Consider the following 21,010-nt stretch of genomic DNA (forward strand, 5'->3'; position numbering starts at 1 on the left):
AGCAACTTGACCTCAGAATAACCCGCTCAGCATTCCAAAGTAGCTACAATGTTGCAGATAAAGCCAATCAGGGACTCATTTACATCCGTCTCGGAAGGGAGGGAGGAGGAGGGGGAGACGGAGAGAAAAGCTCACACACAGATTTTTGTGTCTTCAGCAGGAGGGAGGATGATTCAACATACATATATATATGTCTGTCGATTTTACATATATGTTGTTATCTCCTGGCTTCTAACCTTTGAGCTATAATACTTCTACCTGCTGATTTTGTCTTTACATGCCTTCCTGGTACTGCCCTGGCAAGTCGAACACTGTACCCACTCCTGATGCTCTTGTCAGTGTGTCTTTACTCCACATTCAGGTTATCTGGATCAGACCCCTTGCTGCCAATACTAAATATTGTATGTAATTTTTGGCACACCCTCAATGAAACCTTGAAAAGGAGTTTCACATACCATAAACTTCAGGCTTATTTTTACACACACATGTATAGTTGCCATGAATCATTCTGCATTCTTCATCTTCAGCACAGGAGCAGGTATCTTTTTTTGCAGCTGGATCTAAAATACAGTAACATAACATAAATGACATATATTACAGCAGCAAAAATCAGTGTACAGTATATCATGATAGCCATACTGTACCTGTGCAATAAGCGGAGGTGCAGAACGGCACTCCATTGATGTTATACACGTGATATCCTCCAGGACAAGCCTTCACTTGGACATTAGTTGACCAGTAACAACAGTCTCCATTCCAATGAGCACAAACTGTAAGATTTACAATTCCTTCTCCTTCTAATGGATGTGTCCCATTTATCCACATGGGGGCAAGCGTATTGCACTGCCATCCAGACACACACATTTCTGCTATCCGAATGCCTCCCGTGCCGGTGAATCTGTACCATCCAGATAAGGCGCTATCACATTTATACCCGTAACCGCTGTCAATGCTTCTCCAAGGATCATCAAGTATAGTGTATTGAGAACAAGGGTCAAAACAGGTAAAATGTCCTCTATGCTTTACGCAGGCCATGTCTTGGCTACAAACACCTGTCATACATTCATTCGGTTCACAATGACGGCCATCGCCATAGTAGCCATATGGGCAGGTGCATGAGAAGTTGCCCTGGTAATTTGTGCAGCTTGCTAGAGGATGACACAAACTGAGGTTTCGATCAGAACATTCGTCAATATCAACACAAATATCTAAAGAGTTTTTGGTGTAGCCATATGCACATTGACATCTGTATGAGCCATATGTATTTATGCAGATACCAGAGCAGTTGTTGGACCATGAATAAGCACATTCATCAATGTCCTCGCATAGAAATCCGTCTCCGATCAGCCCATCATTACATTGGCATTCTTTCCTGCCTGAGAACTCTCTACATGTCGCATTAGGGTGGCATTCAGCGCAGTTAATGGTGACTAGGAGAGAAAGAAGACATAAATTACATGTATCTTAATATTCTCATGGGATAGCACTAAGAACTGCAGTGTACACTGTAAGTTCATAGCTGCTAGTTTCCTGGGAACTTTAAAGGGCTTGTCCTAGACTTTTAAATAGACACGCCAGCAATTTATGATCAATGGAAGCCCAACCCTGGGGCCTTTTTTTCTACACAGGTTTGGGATGAAATGTGTTTGTAGTATGTTTCATATGTAAAAGCATCATGGCTTAAAGTGATTCTGTACCCACAATCTGCCCCCCCCCCCCCCAACCACTTGTACCGTCGGATAGCTGCTTTTAATCTAAGATCTTTCCTGGGGTCCATTCGGCAGGTGATGCAGTTATTGTCCTAAAAAACAACTTTTAAACTTGCAGCCCTGTGTCACATTGGCGTGGCCTAGAGTATCCATGTCCTAGGCCTACACCGCCTCTCCGTCTCTCCTCACCGCCCTCCTCTCCATTATGAACGCCCCTGGATAGGATTTTTCCTATTCATCACCTGTCTGAACACTGCACAGGGGCCTTAATGTGTGCAGTGTTCACACAGGTGATAAATAGCAGAAATTGTTCTAGGGGCATTCCTAATGATGAAGAGGGCGGGGAGGAGGGATGGAGGGGTGTCACAATCCTAGGGCATGGGTACTTTGTCCTAAAAACAACTTTAAACCACATTCAATTCACGGTGAGCGTGCACAAATATAATAACTTGATGGTTACTTACCTGAGATGTTTGTTGCTGAAAGGAAAATGAGACAACAATATATTAGATCTCTCATAATCGATGGTAAAGAAAAAATAGTATTTATGTGTCAGTATATGGTATACACCAGTGCTTCTCAATTCCAGTCCTCAGGCCTCACCAACAGGTCATGTTTTGAGGATTTCCTATACAAAGAACACCTCTGCTAATACCTGATGCACTATAGTATAATTATATCACCTGTGAAATACTAAGGAAATCCTCAAAACATAACCTGTTGGTGAGGCCTGAGGACTGGAATTGAGAAGCACTGGTATACACTATAATTACAGGCTTGGTAAAATGCTTTTTATGCTTTTACCTTCTAGTCCTTCCACAGTCACAGAGTATCGCCCACGTCCCTTTGTATTCATTCTCCATGTTCCTGTACCAGGGTTTTCTACCACATACACAGATCCCCACTTTTCAGACACAATTGTTTCCATTGCAGCAGAATTACCTGGGTAAAAAAATAACACTGTACTTTCTTTTTTTTTTGTATTTTTGCAAAGGAGGAAATGAAAAAAAAAATGAAATTCAAGATTTTACAACTATACAGACTAGGATATGCACAGCTCAGAGAAATAATGGGTTGGGTGCACAGTACCAGTACATGAGAAAACTTAGACCATGGCACCCCAATCTATCCCTGTTCCCATTATATGGTGATATACAGCCTTGGTCATCTTCTTTCATAGCTACATATTGATTTCATCTCCTACCACTATCTGCTTCTATTACTCTATTGTTGTTTATCTTATATGTGCTATTGTGTTATGGTGGTTTGCTTTATAGACATATTTATATCTTTTTTCGCTGTATTTTTGTATATAACAGGGATATTGTATGTATTGTACATGGGGTTGCCACCTTGGATAGCATTATACCTTGTGCTTTCTCTGGAGTATTTTTGGGATTTTCAAATGTTTTTAATGGGGACCCTCTTATTTGTATCTTTGTACCTGATTTAATAAAGTACTTTTATATATCCAATATTCTGGTGTGTCGGTGTACCATTATAGTACATGCCTATTGTTCTTTTTCTATGAAATTCAAGATTTTAGCAGCAGATAAAGATATTGAAACACAATTAAAAACAGGTAACAAATATATATTCCCTATTTAGTCCACTACAGGCTGTCAATCAAAGCTGGGCAGCGAAAAAATACAAAGACTGTCAGCTCACCCTTGTGCGCAGTAAGACCACATCAAACTGGGCCCTGTGTGATTGGAAGACACTATTCGTAAAAAAATATATATATATTGGTGGAACCCCTGATAACCAGTAGGGATATAGCCATCATCTTTCTGTGTTAGGTTGGCAGCATTCTGATCACTGGTTACTAGAAATGAGCGAATACGATTCGATCGAGTAGGTATTCGATCGAATACCTATCAAATTCAATCGAGTAGTGAGGCGAATATGCAACAAACATTCAAAAGCCCTCCCATCGCAGTTGGCGCTTTTTTTAATCCAATGACCATGCAGGGAGGCCGTGAGGGACCCTGGGAGTACGCACGCAGCGCAAAAACAGCGTCTACCCTCATTGGATGGCTGAACCACATGACCTCGAATCTTAAATACTTGACTCCCGCCTCTCGACCACAGATGAGTTTTCAACCCAGCCAGGGAAAGATCTTGCAGCAGGGAGAGATTTTAGTAGCGTTTTGGTTAGGCAGGCTTACTACTGAACCCAAAAGTCCTTTTCAGGGCTAAGATACAGTGAAAAAGTCATCTCTGAATCCAAAGCACTTCTTAGTGCTAAGACATAGATGATATAACAGCAGCATCAGCAGTACCCTGTGTGTACAAGTGACTTATAGTGTCCCTGTTTAACACCACTAAGGGCACGTTATACATATTGTTCCAGTAGCCCACTAAGGGCACTTGATATATACTGTTTCAGTAGCCCAGTAAAAGGCACATGATACATATTGTTCCAGTAGCCCAGAAAAAGGCACGTCATATATACTGTAACAGTAACGATCATACAGCATTACGCGTGATACGCGCGAATAACATGACGCTCTGTGGACGCACATTGGAGTCATGTATGTAACACTGCGCAAGAAATACGAACCAAATGTGTGAAGATTGCCATAAATGTTCGTAAAGCAATCGCAAATATTTTACCTTCGCAACTGCGGAGAGTGGCATTATACTGCGATTTTGGGGTGTTGGGTGCACCCAGGCATGCTCCCCCTAATGTCCCAGTGTCATTCCAGAGGTATTTGCATCATTTAGGGAGGTTTCATGGGGGACTTGGTGACCTCCAAGTGGTCGAATTTTGATTTGCAAGTGCCACATTTTTTTTTCCCATAGACTATAATGGGATCGAATACTCGTTTGAATAGTCGAATGTCGGTGCCTATTCAATTCAAATTCAAATGATTCGATGATTTTTTTTTTCCCCATTAAGGACTACAATTAAAATGCATTTAATGTTGAAAATTTAAAGAGTTTCCGGAACTTCCATAAAACTGATGACTCATTCTTATTCTTTATTGTTTATACAGGTGCTAAGCCAGATGAGCTGCTGAGTCCATGTAAACGATGAACGGTCAGGAGTACCATGTCCTTTTCATTCCGCTGATTGGTAGGGAGCTCATGTATGAAACCAAGCCAATGCTAAAGATAGGCCAAGCATGCTTGAGTCCCAGAAAACCTCTTTAAGATTTTAAGGGTGGGGGCGGGGGTGTCATACTAATCACTAGGCTATATTTATGCTTAAGGAGTGAATCAGACTAAAGTGTAGCCAACTCAACAAAAGTGACACCTTTAATTCTGATAACCCTGACATCAAACATTATCTTAATAAATACTGAATTATTGGTTTCCTGCTTAAAGGCACTTACCATCTGGACCAACTATTAAAAATGTAGAAATTACTCCATCGGTCATTAATATGAGTTTACCAAATAAATCCACCACATTGATTTGTTCAGAGTTAGAGCCACCATTGTACTCTACAGAGAGGAGTCGTGTTGAAGTTCCTACTGGCCTGGAGAGGGTAAAATCCAAATAATGAAATACCTGTGAAGAATAGAAAATCAGTAAGCAGATACTTATGGTTTAGGCATATGAACAATTGGTTGTGGCCTCTACTGTTTGGTATAAGGTCAGGATAAGCCATATTGGCACAGAAGGAGCTTCGGATCTTTACATTCATTCATTTAATTGCATCAGACTTTGAAAGGCTGTCTTTCTATGGTAGGTCCCGTTCTCTCACCAAGTACTTACCGGTATAGACTGGCACATATAGCTTTATCAGCAGCTAGGGCAAAGTGTCCACCTGGTTGTATAAAGAAATATTTTGTTTTTCCCATAAATTGGGCCCCCCTCCCCTGACTTCACAGTGCCGTACAGCCACCTATTCCTCTTATCCCTAATCTCTTCGCTTATTATAGTAAAATTAACAACTTGTGAAAATGTAAAATATGCAGATATTTGCTAATAACTAATACTTTGCAGTATAAAAGCATGGCATAATTATAGGGACTGGTAGGATATATTTGGGAGACAACCCCTATATGATTTTTACAAAACAGGAACATTAAGAAAATCCTGCAGACTGAAAAAACAAGGAAAACTGTACCTTCAGTTTACAGTAACCAGTTATTTTTAGGGTTAATGTTTTTTTGGGGGTTTTTTTTTTACACATTGTCATGGTGCTTCTCTCCTCCACACAGTAAAATGAGTTTAAATGTCAATCTCCATTCACTGAACTCTGTGATTAAGAATCTGCAAGTGCTGATCATTGGTGTTCAATAGGACATGAATTTAAACACTGCATATCATTTCTACAGTACGATTCCCCTGGTGTGTACTATGAATAACAAGTTAAAGGAGAAGTCCGGCGAAAAATGTTATTAAAGTATTGTATTGCCCCCCAAAAGTTATACAAATCCCCAATATACACTTACTACGGAAAATGCACATAAAGTGCACTTACTGCTGCATCAAGGCTTCACTTCCTGGATAAAATGGTGATGTCACTTCCTTGATAAAATGGTGTTACGACCCGACTCCCAGAGCTGTGCGGGCTGTGTCTGCTGGAGAGGATGATGGCAGGGGGACACTGAGGGACACAGGGCACTGGAGGGACACTGAGCATCCCTCTGCCATCATCCTCTCCATCAGCCACAGCCCGCACAGCTCTGGGAGTCGGGTCATGACATCAACATGTTATCCAGGAAGTGACATCACCATGTTATCCAGGAAGTGACATCACCATGTTATCCAGGAAGTGACATCACCATGTTATCCAGGAAGTGAATCCTTGATGCAGTAGTAAGTGCAGGGAAAAAAAGCACTTTATGTGCATTTCCTGTAATATGTGTATATTAGTGATATGTATAACTTTTTTAACATTTTTTTTTTCTTTTGGGGGGGGGGGGGGGGCAATACAATACTTTAATAAAAATTTTCGCAGACTTCTTTAAAATTAAGTGTGTGCCTTGTGAGACTCAATGCAACCAGTAATTTGTTATAGTAATTATAGCATTATGCTGCAGAGTTTATTAGGTTACATATGTCATTATGATGGTTGATTTTGTATATTAGTGTAAAACATCATTTGGTTGAATCATTTCTAAATCTTTAAATTGACATAAACATTATCATTAAGTTATTATATAGGTTTTATATCCGGAAATAGCACCAGGCATCATCTCTCAGTTCCCCTTTTCACCATATACTCTCGTCACAGTTTACCCAAATTGATAAAATGATGCTTATCCTAGCCATATGCTATCAGTTCATGAGACGGAATATTAGGGGAAATACCTGGCTGACCACAACTTTTCTTGACAAATCAATATCAGTAGGTGATCTCTGGTGAAACAACCTTTATAGGGATCAATATACAGTACTATGTAGATGTAAATAAAGGTCAGGTGCCTATTTACCTTGCTCATGTCTGATAGTCTGATTTGAAATACATGGCCAAAGCTTCTATGAGCAATATCTCTGTAGATCAAAAATTGTGGGTCGTCTAAGCCATTACACAGACCCGTGATCAAGAATAAAACCTGCAAATGAGAAATAGTGATTGGTACAATGGGATACAAAATGGACTACACAATGAGACATACTGTAGGTATTAAGCGCAGATTTACAGGTAACATTATGTATGACATGCTCCAAGCAAATCCTAATGAAGAAAATTAAAGAGAAAGAGAAAAAAATCCATCACATGGACCTTATAACCTGCAAACTGCAAACCACGTTATCTGGCCACAAACCCTGCTGGAGGGCCTACTATGTGTATGGAGCCTATATGCAGTCCATGCAGCTCCATATTACTAAGCCTATACAGTGCTGCCCAAAAGTATTGGCACCCCTGCAATTCTGTCAGATAATACTCAATTTCTTCCAGAAATTGATTGCAATCACAAATGCTTTGGTAATAATATCTTCATTTATTTTGCTTGCAATGAAAAAACACAAAAGAGAATGGAAAAAAAAACTCAAATCATTGATCATTTTACACAAAACTCCAAAAATAGGCTGGACAAAAGTATTGGTACTCTCAGCCTAATACTTGATAGCACAACCTTCCGGTAACCATCAATGAGTTTCTTACAATGCTTTGCTGGACTTTTAGACCATTCTTCTTTGGTAAATTGCTCTAGGTTCCTGAGACTTGAAGGGTGCCTTCACCAAACTGCCATTTTAAGATCTCTCCACAGGTGTTCTATGGGATTCAAGTCTGGACTCATTGCTGGCCACTTTCAAAGTCTCCAGTGCTTTCTCTCAAACTATTTTCTAGTGCTTTTTGAAGTGTGTTTTGGGTCATTGTTCTGCTGGAAGACCCATGACTTTTAAGGGAGACCCAGCTTTCTCACACTGGGCCCTACATTATGCTGCAAAATTTGTTGGTAGTCTTCAGATTTCATAATGCCATGCACACGGTCAAGCAGTCTAGTGTGAGAGGCAGCAAAGCAACACCAAAACATCAGGGAACCTCCGCCATGTTTGACTGTAGGGACTGTGTTCTTTTCTTTGAATGCCTCTTTTTTTCCCTGTAAACTCTATGTTGATGCCTTTTCCCAAAAAGCTCTACTTTTGTCTCATCTGACCTGGGTATCCTACCATAGAGTCCCTTTTCGTTCAGTCGGCGACAGATAGTACGGGTTGACACTGTTGTACCGTCGGACTGCAGAGCAGCTAGAACTTGTTTGGATGTTAGTAAAAAATCTCTCATCAATTTTTCTTTTCAGTCCACATCTAGGGAGGTTAGCCACAGTGCCATGGGCTTTAAACTTCTTGATGACACTCCGCACAGTAGACACAGGAACATTCAGGTCTTTGGAGATGGACTTGTAGCCTTGAGATTGCTCATGCTTCCTCACAATTTTGCTTCTCAAGTTTTTAGACAGTTCTTTGGTCTTCTTTCTTCTTTCCTTGCTCAATGTGGTACACACAAGGACACAGGACAGAGGTTGAGTCAACTTTAATCCATTTCAACTGGCTGCAAGTGTGATTTAGTTATTGCCACTACCTGTTATGTGCCACAGGTAACAGGTGCTGTTAATTATACAAATTAGAGAAGCATCACATGATTTTTCTAAGGATACCAATACTTTTGTCCATTCCCTTTTTTATGTTTGGTGTGGAATTATATCCAATTTGGCTTTTTGACAATTCTTTTTGTGGTTTTCCATTGAAGACAACTTAAATGAAGATATTATTACCAAAGCATTTGTGATTGCAATTATTTTCTGGAAGAAATTGAGTATTATCTGACAGAATTGCAGGGGTGCCAATACTTTTGGCCAGCACTGTATACAGTTCTTGGCACTACAGAGCTTGAGTGGGTTCAAAGGTGGGCTACCAAAGTAGTACATGGAATAGGCGGACTATAGTACCCAGAAAGGTCATCAAAATTAGAGCTGGCTAAGGGGTCATCTAATATCTATGTATAAATATGTATAAGGAGGGAGTAAAAAAAAATCTATGATTATCAATTTATTCCGAAAATACTGTATCAGGGCATATACTACAAAAAGGGGAAAGATGGTTTATGCACCAATATTGAATAGGTATATTTATTGTAAGAGTGTTGAAACTATGTGAGCTGTCATTCCATGAGTTGAAAAGGGACCTGAAGTACAATAAAATAAGTTAGAGTCACTAGATTCTGAAGTGGGGTCACCCATCCAGGGATTTATTCTGATTGGCAGATTTGGAAAGAACCTAACCATCATCCATCCCCATTCCCTCCATCCACCCCCTCCTTGGTTAAACTTGATGGAAATGTGTCTTCAACCGTATTAAAGAGGATGTACCATCAGGTACATCCTCTTTAATCTGACACAGGGATAGAATGGCACCGTCACGGGCAAGCCAGTGCCGCGGTCCGTTTTTCGATCCGCGGCCCGGTTCCCACGTACGCCGCCATTCTATGCACGGGTACCAGGCCGGTGCTCAAACAGTGGAGGCCGGCCAGCCCACCCCCAGTTGGAGGAAATTCCCTCCCCTCTATGACGCGGCTCTATTAGAATCAATGGAGCCGTGCATAGAATGTCGCCATACACGTGAACCGGGCTGCGGATCGAAAAACAGACCGCGGCACCGGCTTGCCCGTGACGGCGCCATTCTATCCCTGTGTCAGATTAAAGAGGATATACCTGATGGTACATCCTCTTTAACTATGTAACTATGAAAGGAAGTTTTTTCTCTAAGATATAAATTGGCTTCTATCTCATGGGGTAAAGCCATATCTAGAGCATGCTAGAAAAACAAACCCAGCAGCCCAAAAACGCAATAAAACACTAGTAAAAGGCCACAAGAAAAAGGCATTTTTTAGTGCACATAATATATCACTATATACTTTTATATACAATATCTGGACACAATATTTTTTGGCAAAGCTACCATGCTACCATCATGCTACCAAGCAGTTCATTAGATGCTATGCTCAAGGATATCTAATACCCAAAACATTTTAGCCTGATGATTACTGCACACTGTTTGGATGTACCTGTGTTTTAAAGTGACCCTGTACCCACAATCTACCCCCTCCCCCAAACTGCTTGAACCATCGGATAGCTGCTTTTAATCTGTCCTGGGGTCCGTTTGGCAGGTGATGCAGTTATTGTCCTAAAAGAAAACTTTTAAAATTGCAGCCCTGTGTCAAATTGGCATGGCATAGAGAGTCTGTGCCCTAGGCTTTTTTGTCCCTCCTTCCCATCCTCTTCATCCTGAGGAAAACCCCTAGGCAGGATTTCTCCTAATCATCACTTGTATGAACACTACACATGTGGTGGATCGTTAAGGCACATGTGCAGTGTGCAAACAAGTCATGAATAGGAGAAATCCTGAAATCCTGCCTGGGGTATTCCTAACCATGCGGAGGGCAGGGTCGAGGGACGTAAAGGCGGTGCAGGCCTAGGGTACAGACACTCTAGGCCACAGCGATGTGTCAATTTGTTTTTTAGGACAATAACTGCATCACCTGCTGAACGAACCCCAGGACAGATCTTAAATTAAAAGCAGCAATCCAACGGTACAGGTGGTTGGGGGGGCAGATTGTGGGTACAGAGTTGCTTTAATGTATACTCAATAAGGGTATGTTGACAAAGGGCAAATGAGGCAGAATGCCACATGACATGTCAATTCTTTGAGCGGAGAGCGGAGGCGCGCAAGCCCTCCCATAGATATGCGGTCTGACACTGAAGCAGGCGGAATTCCTCCCCATTTGTTCAGTGTGAACATACCCTAAAGGAGTATTTTAACTTAATGCCCACAGCACAAGACATTGAACTGATTTAGAAAACATTTACTTTTTTAAATAGAAGCAGAATGTGGGTGACAATTCATGTGGGAGTCTATGCACTAAAGACTTTGATATACTTGTGGCATTAGGGCTCATACCCAGGTGGTCCTGTATCATCAAACCTTTTCTATATATATTAGCTTATGAACAATAGATACATGAAGAACAATATTTGGGTTGGTCTTGTTACCTGGGAGTTCTTTGATGATATAAGTGAATAGATATTATTTATTAAGGTATCATTGTCGTAGTCTTTTGCAGATGCATCGGTGAGGACCATGATTACTGAGTTGTCAGGAGAATTTTCCAGGCCTAATTCAATACCTCCCATCGCTAGTTCAGGACAGTCACCTCCTCCATCTGCATCCAGATTCTCAAACATATCTCCAAACTCCTTTCGAGAGCTGGTGATTTGGGTTGGTCCAATCTCTAGAGTAAAATTAAAGAATGGATAAATTTCTATCAATGTGGCAGAACTCTCCACTGCAGAATCCTGCCTGCCTCAGTGTGCTATAGCCTGTCTATGAGAGGGCTCGCGCGCCACCATGCCACCACTGATGAAGTCTTAAGGACAGAACATGTGGGGACTCTATTGCAGCCACCCCCCTTGAGCTGTCCTGTAATATGATTTGTTCATATCATTACTTTTTTGCTGAGTTTGGTATATTGCTTGCATTCATATTTTTCTATTCAGTTCATCATTATTTGTACTAGTATATTATTTGCATCACCATTTTAGGTTTATCTTGGTTCCTGCCATTGCATGTGGGCTTCTTGTCTTTTTATAGACAGCTTTTTGGTTACTCCATCTTTGGCTTTGTCCATTTTTCTTTTTTCTTTTTTTTTTGGGGGGTATGGTTGCACATTGAACCGCACCTGGCTCTGTGCTTGATTCATACATGGTTTTTAGTGTTTTTAAATGTCTGTATTGATTGGTTGTGTACAACAACATTTTTTGATATTTTTGTCTGTTATTTATTGAGGAGCCTGTTTTTACTCAATTCCTTGTCTGTTTTTGTACTATGTCTTTTGGAGTCTAGTGGCTAGCACTTGTATTGTATTGGTGGTGCCCGCAGAGAAGTTTTTTTTTGTTGACCATTCAAAGAATTGACATGTCACACAATTCTGCCACATTTACTGAACATACCCTTAGGGTAAGATGGCATAGTGATTTGTGCAAAATTGTCCTTTGTTGGCCCTGCTCTTTTTTTTAATTATTTTATTCTTTACATTTCATAAAATAATAATTACATGATATATTGAGTCATTTTCACACAGATACTTCATAGCAAAAGCATTTAGCAGGTCCGCCGAGCTTTTCCCTGCATAAAAAGAAAAGAAAACTTTCCCTTTACCCCTCCACCTCTAAAAACAGAACATAACCAATCTTTCCATACTTTTGTTTTTTAAATACCAAACATATTCCTATTGTTTAATTTGATCAATTCTCTTTTTCCATTCCTGGATTGAGGAGAAGAATTGAAAAAGCAATTTTCTAAGAATAAATAACAGTCACCTGCACAGCAAGATTCTGTGAGACTTACAGGGGAACTATCAGCAAGTTAGAAGAAACCTGCTGATAGCCCCTTATAGCGCCCGGGACACTATACTATGAGGAGGAAGATATTTTTGTGCTACCTTCCTCGTTGGCGCTGGTCCTGCACTGTTAGTTGGAGTAATTTTAACACCGGTGTACTGTTAGGAGCACTGCTGTGTCATCCGGTCTGTTCCTCCATTGATTATCATTAGCAGGAGCAGGCTGGCAAAAGTCCACACAGCATGCTCACAAATGTGTCCAATAGAAAGAATAGGGTCTGGAGGTAGTCATTGTGTCTATGTCTATAAGGCTTGCTGTTAAGCATGTGCTGTTAAAGGAGAAGTCTGGCCATTTTAAAATTGTGACAAGGGCAAAAATAAGAAGCAAGCATTGCTCACATCTCCCTGCCTGACCAGCCCCGGGAAGGCAAGATGGCTGCTCCATATAAAATAAATGTGATTACAATCAGAAAATAAATGCACCAGCTATATCTGGCTCTGATTAGTGACACCAAGAATATGGGATACATTAGCTTTAAGATTTTCAGTCCAAGTTCTAACCAGACAATCTAAACGTGAGGTATGTTAAATGTAAAATAACAGTACTGGTATATTAACACAAGGCAGAATGTATGGCTAGGACCCCACTATTCATATATACATATCCTTAGACATGCTATGTAAAAGCACATTTATTTTACAAATATTAATTTCACTGTAGATATATATATATATATATATATATATATATAAAACTTTATTACCTGGATCATTAAACTCCACCATTGTATATTGGCGAACTCCACATGGAAATCGGGCTGACACTCTGTCGAGAAGCCAACCGTTTACCAATTTTAGCTGATACAGGTCATCACCCATAGAGCCACTTACATCTACCACGTATGTCAGAGAAGAGGACTCTATAAAATGAAGAAGCATGGATTACAGAGATATTCTCTCCTATGACCTCCTTGCAATTTTCCAAATGTAAGTTAGCATAAAATTGGGGAAAGATGAAATAAAGTATGACCAGGAATATACATAGGGTTTGTTTGTTTGTTTGTAGGATGTAACCATGTAGACACTTAGGGGGAAATTTATTAAGTCCGGCGTTTTTAACGCCGGACTTATAAATGTCCCCGCATCTCCGTCGCTACGGAGATTTATGTAGAGGCGGACTGCCTCTACATAAATCCCGTGCGCGTCGGTGCACACAGCCGAAAACCTACGCCACCTGAAAGGTGGAGTAGGTTTTCGGCGTATATTTGCGCAGAAAAAATGATAAATCGCTCGGACTCTGAGTCCGCCCCCCCCCCCCGTAACGCCCCCTCCACACCCCCTCCCCGCCCCCCGGCGTACTCCGCGGAAAGTGCCGATATGCGAATATTTTATTCGCAAATCGGCTATTTGCGAATAAAAAAATACGCAAATCGGCACTTTCCGCCTAAATTCATCCGTACGCCGGATGATACATGTCGCCCTTAGTGTATATCTGAATTGGCACTGTAGAATGTAAATGGTAGACTTTCTCTTACAGTAGTGACAAAGATACTCTTAATATTTTATTACTCTGGAACAATTAAAGGAGTATTGAGAATGTGGGCATAACCACTAAGTTTTACAGTTTTTATTCCAGTTAGTACCAAGTAGTCCAGTTTGGCTGGGTGAAAAACAGACACATTCTCTAGAAAAATCACAGGTTTTAGACTCAATAGTAAATGTCCCCCTATGTCTTTAAAGCCACTCCGTACCCACAATCGGACCCCCCCAAACCACTTGTAACCCTTGGATAGCTGCTTTTAACCCAAGATCTGTCCTGGGGTCCGTTCGGCAGGTGATGCATTTATTGTCCTAAAAACAACTTTTAATTTTGCAGCCCTGTGTCAAATTGCTATGGCCTAGAGTACCCATGCTCTAGGATTGCGACACCCCTCCGTCCCTCCGTCCCTCCTCCCCATCCTCTTCATTATAAGGCATGCGCCTAGAAATATTTCTGCTATTCATCACCTGTGTGTGAATCCTACCCAGGGGCGTTCATAATGGTGAGGAGGGCGGGGAGCAAAGATGGAGAGGCGGTGTAGGCCTAGGGTATGGGTAGGGCATCTTGGATTAAAAGCAGCTATCTGAAGGTTCAAGGGGTTTTGGGGGGGGGGGCAGATTGTGGGTACAATCGCTTTAATTTATGGGTGCACAGAACTCTCTTTAGTGTTTGGGGTTATGGCTGTCTCAGAAAACACACAGTGGCATATTGATATGATAGCAATAGCTATATAAGTAATGAGAAATTAAATGAAATAATAAGATACTGTTTGGTGGGACCATGGTGTATAATGTCTCTCTATGTATTATCTACATTTTATTGGTTATTATGTTGATCCTACATTGATCTGCCAATCTTACCAGTTGCTTGGGATATGCATTCCCCATTATGATTAGCTTGACCTGTAGAAAGAAGGAATATTTATGTCATGTTATGTTTATACCTGTAGATACTTGAAATACGCCTTGCTTACCATACACATTAGTCTAATGCAGTTGTACCGAGTCTTTGAGTATCAACTAGAAATGATATTTTAAAATGTACTTTAGGGTATATTGAGTGTAAGTAACTTTTTTAGTATACTGTAGGTATTTTTGGGTTCTCAGAACTGGAAAATTAGGACACCCAACTCACCTATGGGGTGTCCTAATTCACCAAACAAACCATAGGTACCATAGATAATGCCATTGTAATTACTAAGGGGCTATCAAGAGGTTGACCTCAAATGTATCATATAAAGGTAGCTGGCTTACTAGTCACTTTGCCTTTCTCAGCAAATATTATCCCTAATTTATATAAAATGTTTGGATTTCATGATTATTTAGAATGTAAAGTTACATTTAAAGTGATATACAAGCTGTGGTGTGTATGACACCTTTGTGTTCTTAGATTCCCAACAGAGTTGGATTGGCTGACTAGAATACGAAAGGAGCATCTGCTGGGTCCAAGCTTTGACATAGTAAAAAATCTCTATTTCAAAAGGGCCCTAAGTTCTATCAGGGGACTACTTTATTTAAAGGGGAACTATCAGCAAGTTAGACGAAGCCAGCCTGCTGATAGCCCCCTATAGCGCAGGGGATGCTGAGGAGGTAAGTATGTGTCTTACCTTCCTCCTCAGCGCTGGTCCCGAGCTGTTAGTTGGGGTGAAATCCGCTCCGAGCACCCTTAGGAGCACTGCCGTGTCATCCGGCCCACCCCCTCCATTGATTATTATTAGAAGGGGCGAGCAGGATGACGCGACGGTGCTCCTAAAAGTGCAGCACAGTGAAGATTATTCTGACTAACAGCGTGGGGCAGAGGAGGAAGGTAACTTACATACCTTCCTCCTGAGCTTCCCCAATGCTATAACAGACTATTAGCAGGTTAGATTTGTCTAACCTGTTGATAGTTCCCCTTTTAAACCTGTCTTTGGTCCAGATTCTACACTTATGATGTGAATTAAAGGTAATTGTTACCCCCGACTGAAATTTTCTATGTCATATGTAGCCATGCAGAAGCCCCCACAATAATTGCCAGTGATGAACCCAACTTGACTGATTGAACCCAACTACTTGACTGATGCTGGATGCTAGAGTAACAGAAAAAGCCAATTCCTTCTAGTTCCTACTGAGAAAACTATTTGCATGGATAGAATTATTAAAAGAAGGATTTTCGGTAATGTGACAATACTTACTTGTAGCAGAAAAGCTCCACCCACACAAAAGAGAGAGATAGATGATCAGAAACTGGAGATTCATGGTGGAAGGTCTTCAGCCTCAGTGATATCTGCTCCGCAATGGACTTTAGATGCTTAATGGATGAAAGTATCTAACGTGTGTCTGCCTCAGGAATATGAACATATTCTAAAACACTCCATATATATAGAGCAAATTCAGCATCCGGAAATATTTACTCTAAAATGGTACCAATTGGAGCGTACAGACTGGCACACCTCTGAACACACACTTCCTTGTCGCATTGTTTCCAACCACTTAATACAACAAACAATTGGTTGTACTAATAGAATTAGAAACCTTATTTATGGTTGGTTTATTAATCATGTAAGAAGGCAGCCGATTGTCCTGAAAGGTAATGGCTCTTACACATTACATACTAATCCAGCTTCAGATAGGTGAGCACATTAAGATGTAAAAGTAACACTAATCTTCTAACACCTCAGAGAATTATAGGCCTTTATGAATGCATTTCTGAACGCTGTAACAGATACGGTGAAGTTGTGAGGATTATGTGCATGACGAGAAAGTTTTCTGTGCCAAATAAATATAAAGGATTCTATGAAAAATAGGTGAAGTGGGGGAGATTTATTAACATGGTGTAAAGTGAAACTGGCTCAGTTGCCCCTAGCAACCAATCAGATTCCACCTTTCATTCCTCATATACTCTTTGGAAAATGAGAGGTGGAATCTGATTGGTTGCTAGAAGCAATTGAGCCAGTGTCACTTTACACCATGTTTGATAAATCGCCCCCAGTATTTATGAAATGTATAAAATAAGCAGCGCTACTGAGAGGTAAGTATAGAACAAGATGTATATTATGCAACAATCTGGAAGTCATATTAATAAAAGGTCTTTCCATTATTTCTTATTGTTACTGTAATTTTTTACTTACCTATTGTTATGTTTCCTAATAGCTAATATTGTGTAACCGGCGACGCATTGGATATAGCATTTCTTTATACATGCAATGTAAAAAGTGTGTTTTATTGACTATGTATATGTTTGTATCATGTATTCAATGTATTTAAATTTCAATACATTTAGTAAAAAAGACTTTAAAGAAGCAATAGGGTTTTTTTTGGTCCTCAGCGGCAAGCTTGCACAGGTACTTGCCCGGGTTGATCGAGTTCCCACAGCTCAGCATTATTTTGTTCCATCACCATTGCGCTATGTTCACACAATGTCAAAAAAAAAGAGGAGTCCGCCTTTTTAATTTAAAAAGAACTCTGTTATTGACGCAATTTGATTGAAGTCAAAAGAATAACGGACGCCCAATGTACACAGTGTATAAAATGGTGGACATTGTCTTCTCGGATGTCAAAATAATGTTATTGTCAATTATTTTCGGACCTCTTTTGCAAACAATGGATGCTATTTTTTAGTTGTTCGCACACAGTTTTTATTTTTTCACCGTCCTTTCACCATTTTTACTATTAAATTAAATGGACTTTTAAATTAAATACATGATCAAAGGGCAATTAGTCCACCTGAACTAGAATACTGTACTAACAGTAGAGAAAAACGAAGAGAAAAAAAAACATTGTATGAACATAGCCTTGAGGTCGCTGTGGCACCTAGGTGACCTCTTCTCTTGCTGTCCCAACTGTACAGAGGCCACAAGTCACTGTCTTATATGCATCTCTATGAGAGGGTCCTCCTAGAGATGCATACAGGACATTGACTTCCTGCCTCTTCAAAAACACTCAAAGACTTGGGATGGTCAAAGGAGAGCAGAAAAAAAAAATGTTCAAAGGAAAGGTCGCATGGAGACCTGGATACTGTCAGAACATGGAAATAACACTGCTCCACAGGAACACACACAAAAAATAGAAACAGTAACCGGCACAACTATAAATGTGAACCTACCTGACCTCTGCGAATCATTACTCACCAAAGGGCTGAATTACGGGTTACACGAAGAGTTTTCATACGAGAACTTTGAAGTCAATCTTTTCAAAGCTGTAAGGAAGATCAACTTACATAATCCACAATATAATATTGGTCCCTTGTGTTTTTTTGGGGCCAGACAAATTGAGCTCCCAAGAGATGTCGGGCATCTATACCCTAGCTAATCTGGAAGAATTACTACCAGCACCATGTCCTATAGCTCAAACGACTGAGCCCTCCTGGAGGAGCTATAGACATTTTTTACAAATCTGTATTACGAGATACCAAGGCACTTGTATATACCAAACCTCCCAGTAACCTGACCCGGACCGAAAAACGTGCACTTGATTGGTTAAAGAAATGTCCCGATCTGAAGATCGTATGTGCAGATAAAGGAGGTTCCACAGTAATAATGCGGAAAAGCTACTATCTAGAAGAAGCACACCCCTAACTGGACAATAGGACTACCTATGTGAAAGTGGATAAGGACCCAACAGTCAAGATTAAAGAGCGCTTGCGGGGACTTCTGCATAATGCAGTGGCTAATAAAGCCTTGGATCAGAAAACTGCAGAGAAACTCATCCCTGATTCCCCCCGCATTCCTAAGTGGTACTTGTTACCAAAGATCCACAAGTCGCTGAGCCGGCCGCCGGGCCGTCCTATCGTTTCGACGGTCGGCTCGGTGACCGAAGGATTATCGCAATATCTAGATTGGGTTCTAAGTCCCCTCCCTCCCACCTTTGCTACTTACCTCAAGGACGCAAATGATTTTTTGCAAGCTCTTGACGCCATTTCCTGGCAGCCAGGATATTCTCTTGCGTCCATCAATGTTGAGAGCCTCTACACCTGCATCCCTCATGATGCGGGTGTTGGGGCTCTCAATCACATCCTTGGTCGCACGGGTCAGTCACATACCTTCAGGTCCTTCATTAAGGAAGCTCTTCTTTTTGTTTTGGGCAATAATTATTTTACTTTTGAGGGAGATTGGTACCGTCAGAAAAACGGCATTGCCATGGGCACGCCGGCCTGCTCTATGTACACCAATCTCTTTCTTGCATCTGTTGAACAGGATTTGTTTTTTTCTATCAATAACATTTACATTAAATATATTTTCTTTCTTTCAATAGATGTGTCGACGACATATTCTTTGTATGGAATAGTACCACCGACATGTTTCAGCAATTCGTCACATACCTCAATACCCGTAACACAGTTAACATGCTTTTTACTTATAATTTTGGTGGAGATAGGTTAGAATTTTTGGACGTCAAAGTTGAAATTAAAGTGACACTGTCACCCCCTTTGTGCATTCTGACATCTCTACACAGGTGTAAAGGGTAAATTTGCGTTTTTCATACCTTATTTCATATCATACGTCATGGTGCTTGTTCAAGTAAAAAGTGTCCTTTTATCAACTGCAGATTGTATTAAGTGGGCGTGGCCTCGCAGCATTAGCGCCACTTAAACCCGCCCACAATGGCACAATTGGCTCTAGACCTTTCGGCCAGCCTGTTCCAATGGCAGGTGAGGGGGTGGGACCATATGTGGTGTTGTGGGCGGGGCTAAGTGGCGCTAATGCAGCGAGGCCACGCCCACTTAGCGCAATCTGAAGTTGATAAAAGATCACTTTTTACTTGAACAAGCACCATGACGTATGATATAAAATAAGGTGTGAAAACCGCTAAATTTACCCTTTACACCTGTGTAGAGATGTCAGAATGCAAAAAGGAGGTGGCAGTGTCACTTTAAGGATAACTCTATTAGAACATCAGTGTTTCGTAAAGAAACCACATCTAACGCCCTGTTACATTTTTCTAGTTCGCACCCTCTATCTGTAAAAAAGTCGATACCCTATAGTCAGATGATTAGAACTAAAGGTATAAATAATACAGAAGAGTCATTCCATATCCAAACTAACGAACTACGCAGTTGCCTAATAGTCAGAGGATACCCCCCGGCCATCATCAATGAGGCATATACTAAAACCTGCAAAATGAGTATGGCTTCTTCACGTAAACCTAAATATAAAAATACCGAACATCGCAATAACAATCAGAGAAGGTTTACATTTTCCTTTCAAAACTCCCTAATGAACGAGACCCTTAAAAATACTATTAGGAAGCACTGGTTTATATTAGAGCAGGACGATAAACCCCTGTTCACATTCAAAAGAAGTAAAACCATAGGGGATGTGATATCCTCTGGTAAAATCGATCGCACCAAATCCTGCCTCACACGATCTCTGCCGTCGGGCAACAAACACTGCGGACAGTGTCATTACTGTCCCCAACTGCTTTTGGGGGGTATTGAATGTTTTATTAAACAATTCATCACCTGTAAATCAACCCATGTGATATATGCGATAGTTTGTCCCGGTCATCGGTATTACGTGGGAAAGACTGAAAGAGCAATGTGGATTAGGTTCAAAGAACATCTCTATTCATTGCGCTTTGGCAAGGGAGTCCCTCGCCTTATCAACCATGTTCGCGACAAACATGCTAACGATGCCAAATGCTTGAGAGTCATAGGCTTGGAAAGGGTCAATCCCCACGTTAGTGGAGGCGACTGGTTAAAACTGTTACTTAAATGTGAAACAAAATGGATCATCCGATTGGATGCCACAGGCGTATCTGGCTTAAATGAGAGAAATTATCTCAATGCCCTTCTCGTCTAATAGTAACCCCAGCTTGTTTTTAATGTGTCTTTATGTGTTTTAATATGTTTTTGTATCTACGTTAACATTGTATTCACATGTATCACATTGCTTATAAACACACCTTTACCGGTGTGACGTATGCCAGACCTGACGAAGCGCGTGACCGCGTGAAAACGCTTGTCTGCCTGCACCCGCTCCAACAC

At 40.8% G+C, this 21,010-nt stretch overlaps 1 protein-coding gene across 4 annotated transcripts in view; it reads right to left on the reverse strand.

Moving 5' to 3' along the window:
- LOC138801195 (uromodulin-like) overlaps positions 1–16,859 on the reverse strand; it is a 27,808-nt gene extending 10,949 nt beyond the window's left edge. For 2 of the 4 annotated variants that reach the window (XR_011364580.1, XM_069983751.1), the window contains exons 1-10: positions 16,221–16,859; positions 14,908–14,949; positions 13,272–13,427; positions 11,162–11,400; positions 7,100–7,222; positions 5,048–5,225; positions 2,514–2,651; positions 2,174–2,188; positions 645–1,430; positions 456–560 (exon numbers count right to left, since the gene is read on the reverse strand). Coding sequence is in view for 3 of the 4 variants with exons in the window: in XM_069983751.1 (XP_069839852.1) it covers positions 456–560; positions 645–1,430; positions 2,174–2,188; positions 2,514–2,651; positions 5,048–5,225; positions 7,100–7,222; positions 11,162–11,400; positions 13,272–13,427; positions 14,908–14,949; positions 16,221–16,284 (1,846 nt within the window). In the remaining variant the exon portion in view is untranslated. Of the gene's footprint in view, positions 1–455; positions 561–644; positions 1,431–2,173; positions 2,189–2,513; positions 2,652–5,047; positions 5,226–7,099; positions 7,223–11,161; positions 11,401–12,222; positions 12,244–13,271; positions 13,428–14,907; positions 14,950–16,220 lie in introns of those variants that run through there. The other 2 variants (XM_069983752.1, XM_069983753.1) reach the window with 2 other exon arrangements.
- Between the last annotated feature and the right edge of the window lie 4,151 nt (positions 16,860–21,010).

This window comes from Dendropsophus ebraccatus, chromosome 9 (assembly GCF_027789765.1).
Source record: "Dendropsophus ebraccatus isolate aDenEbr1 chromosome 9, aDenEbr1.pat, whole genome shotgun sequence".
Lineage (NCBI taxonomy): Eukaryota > Metazoa > Chordata > Amphibia > Anura > Hylidae > Dendropsophus > Dendropsophus ebraccatus.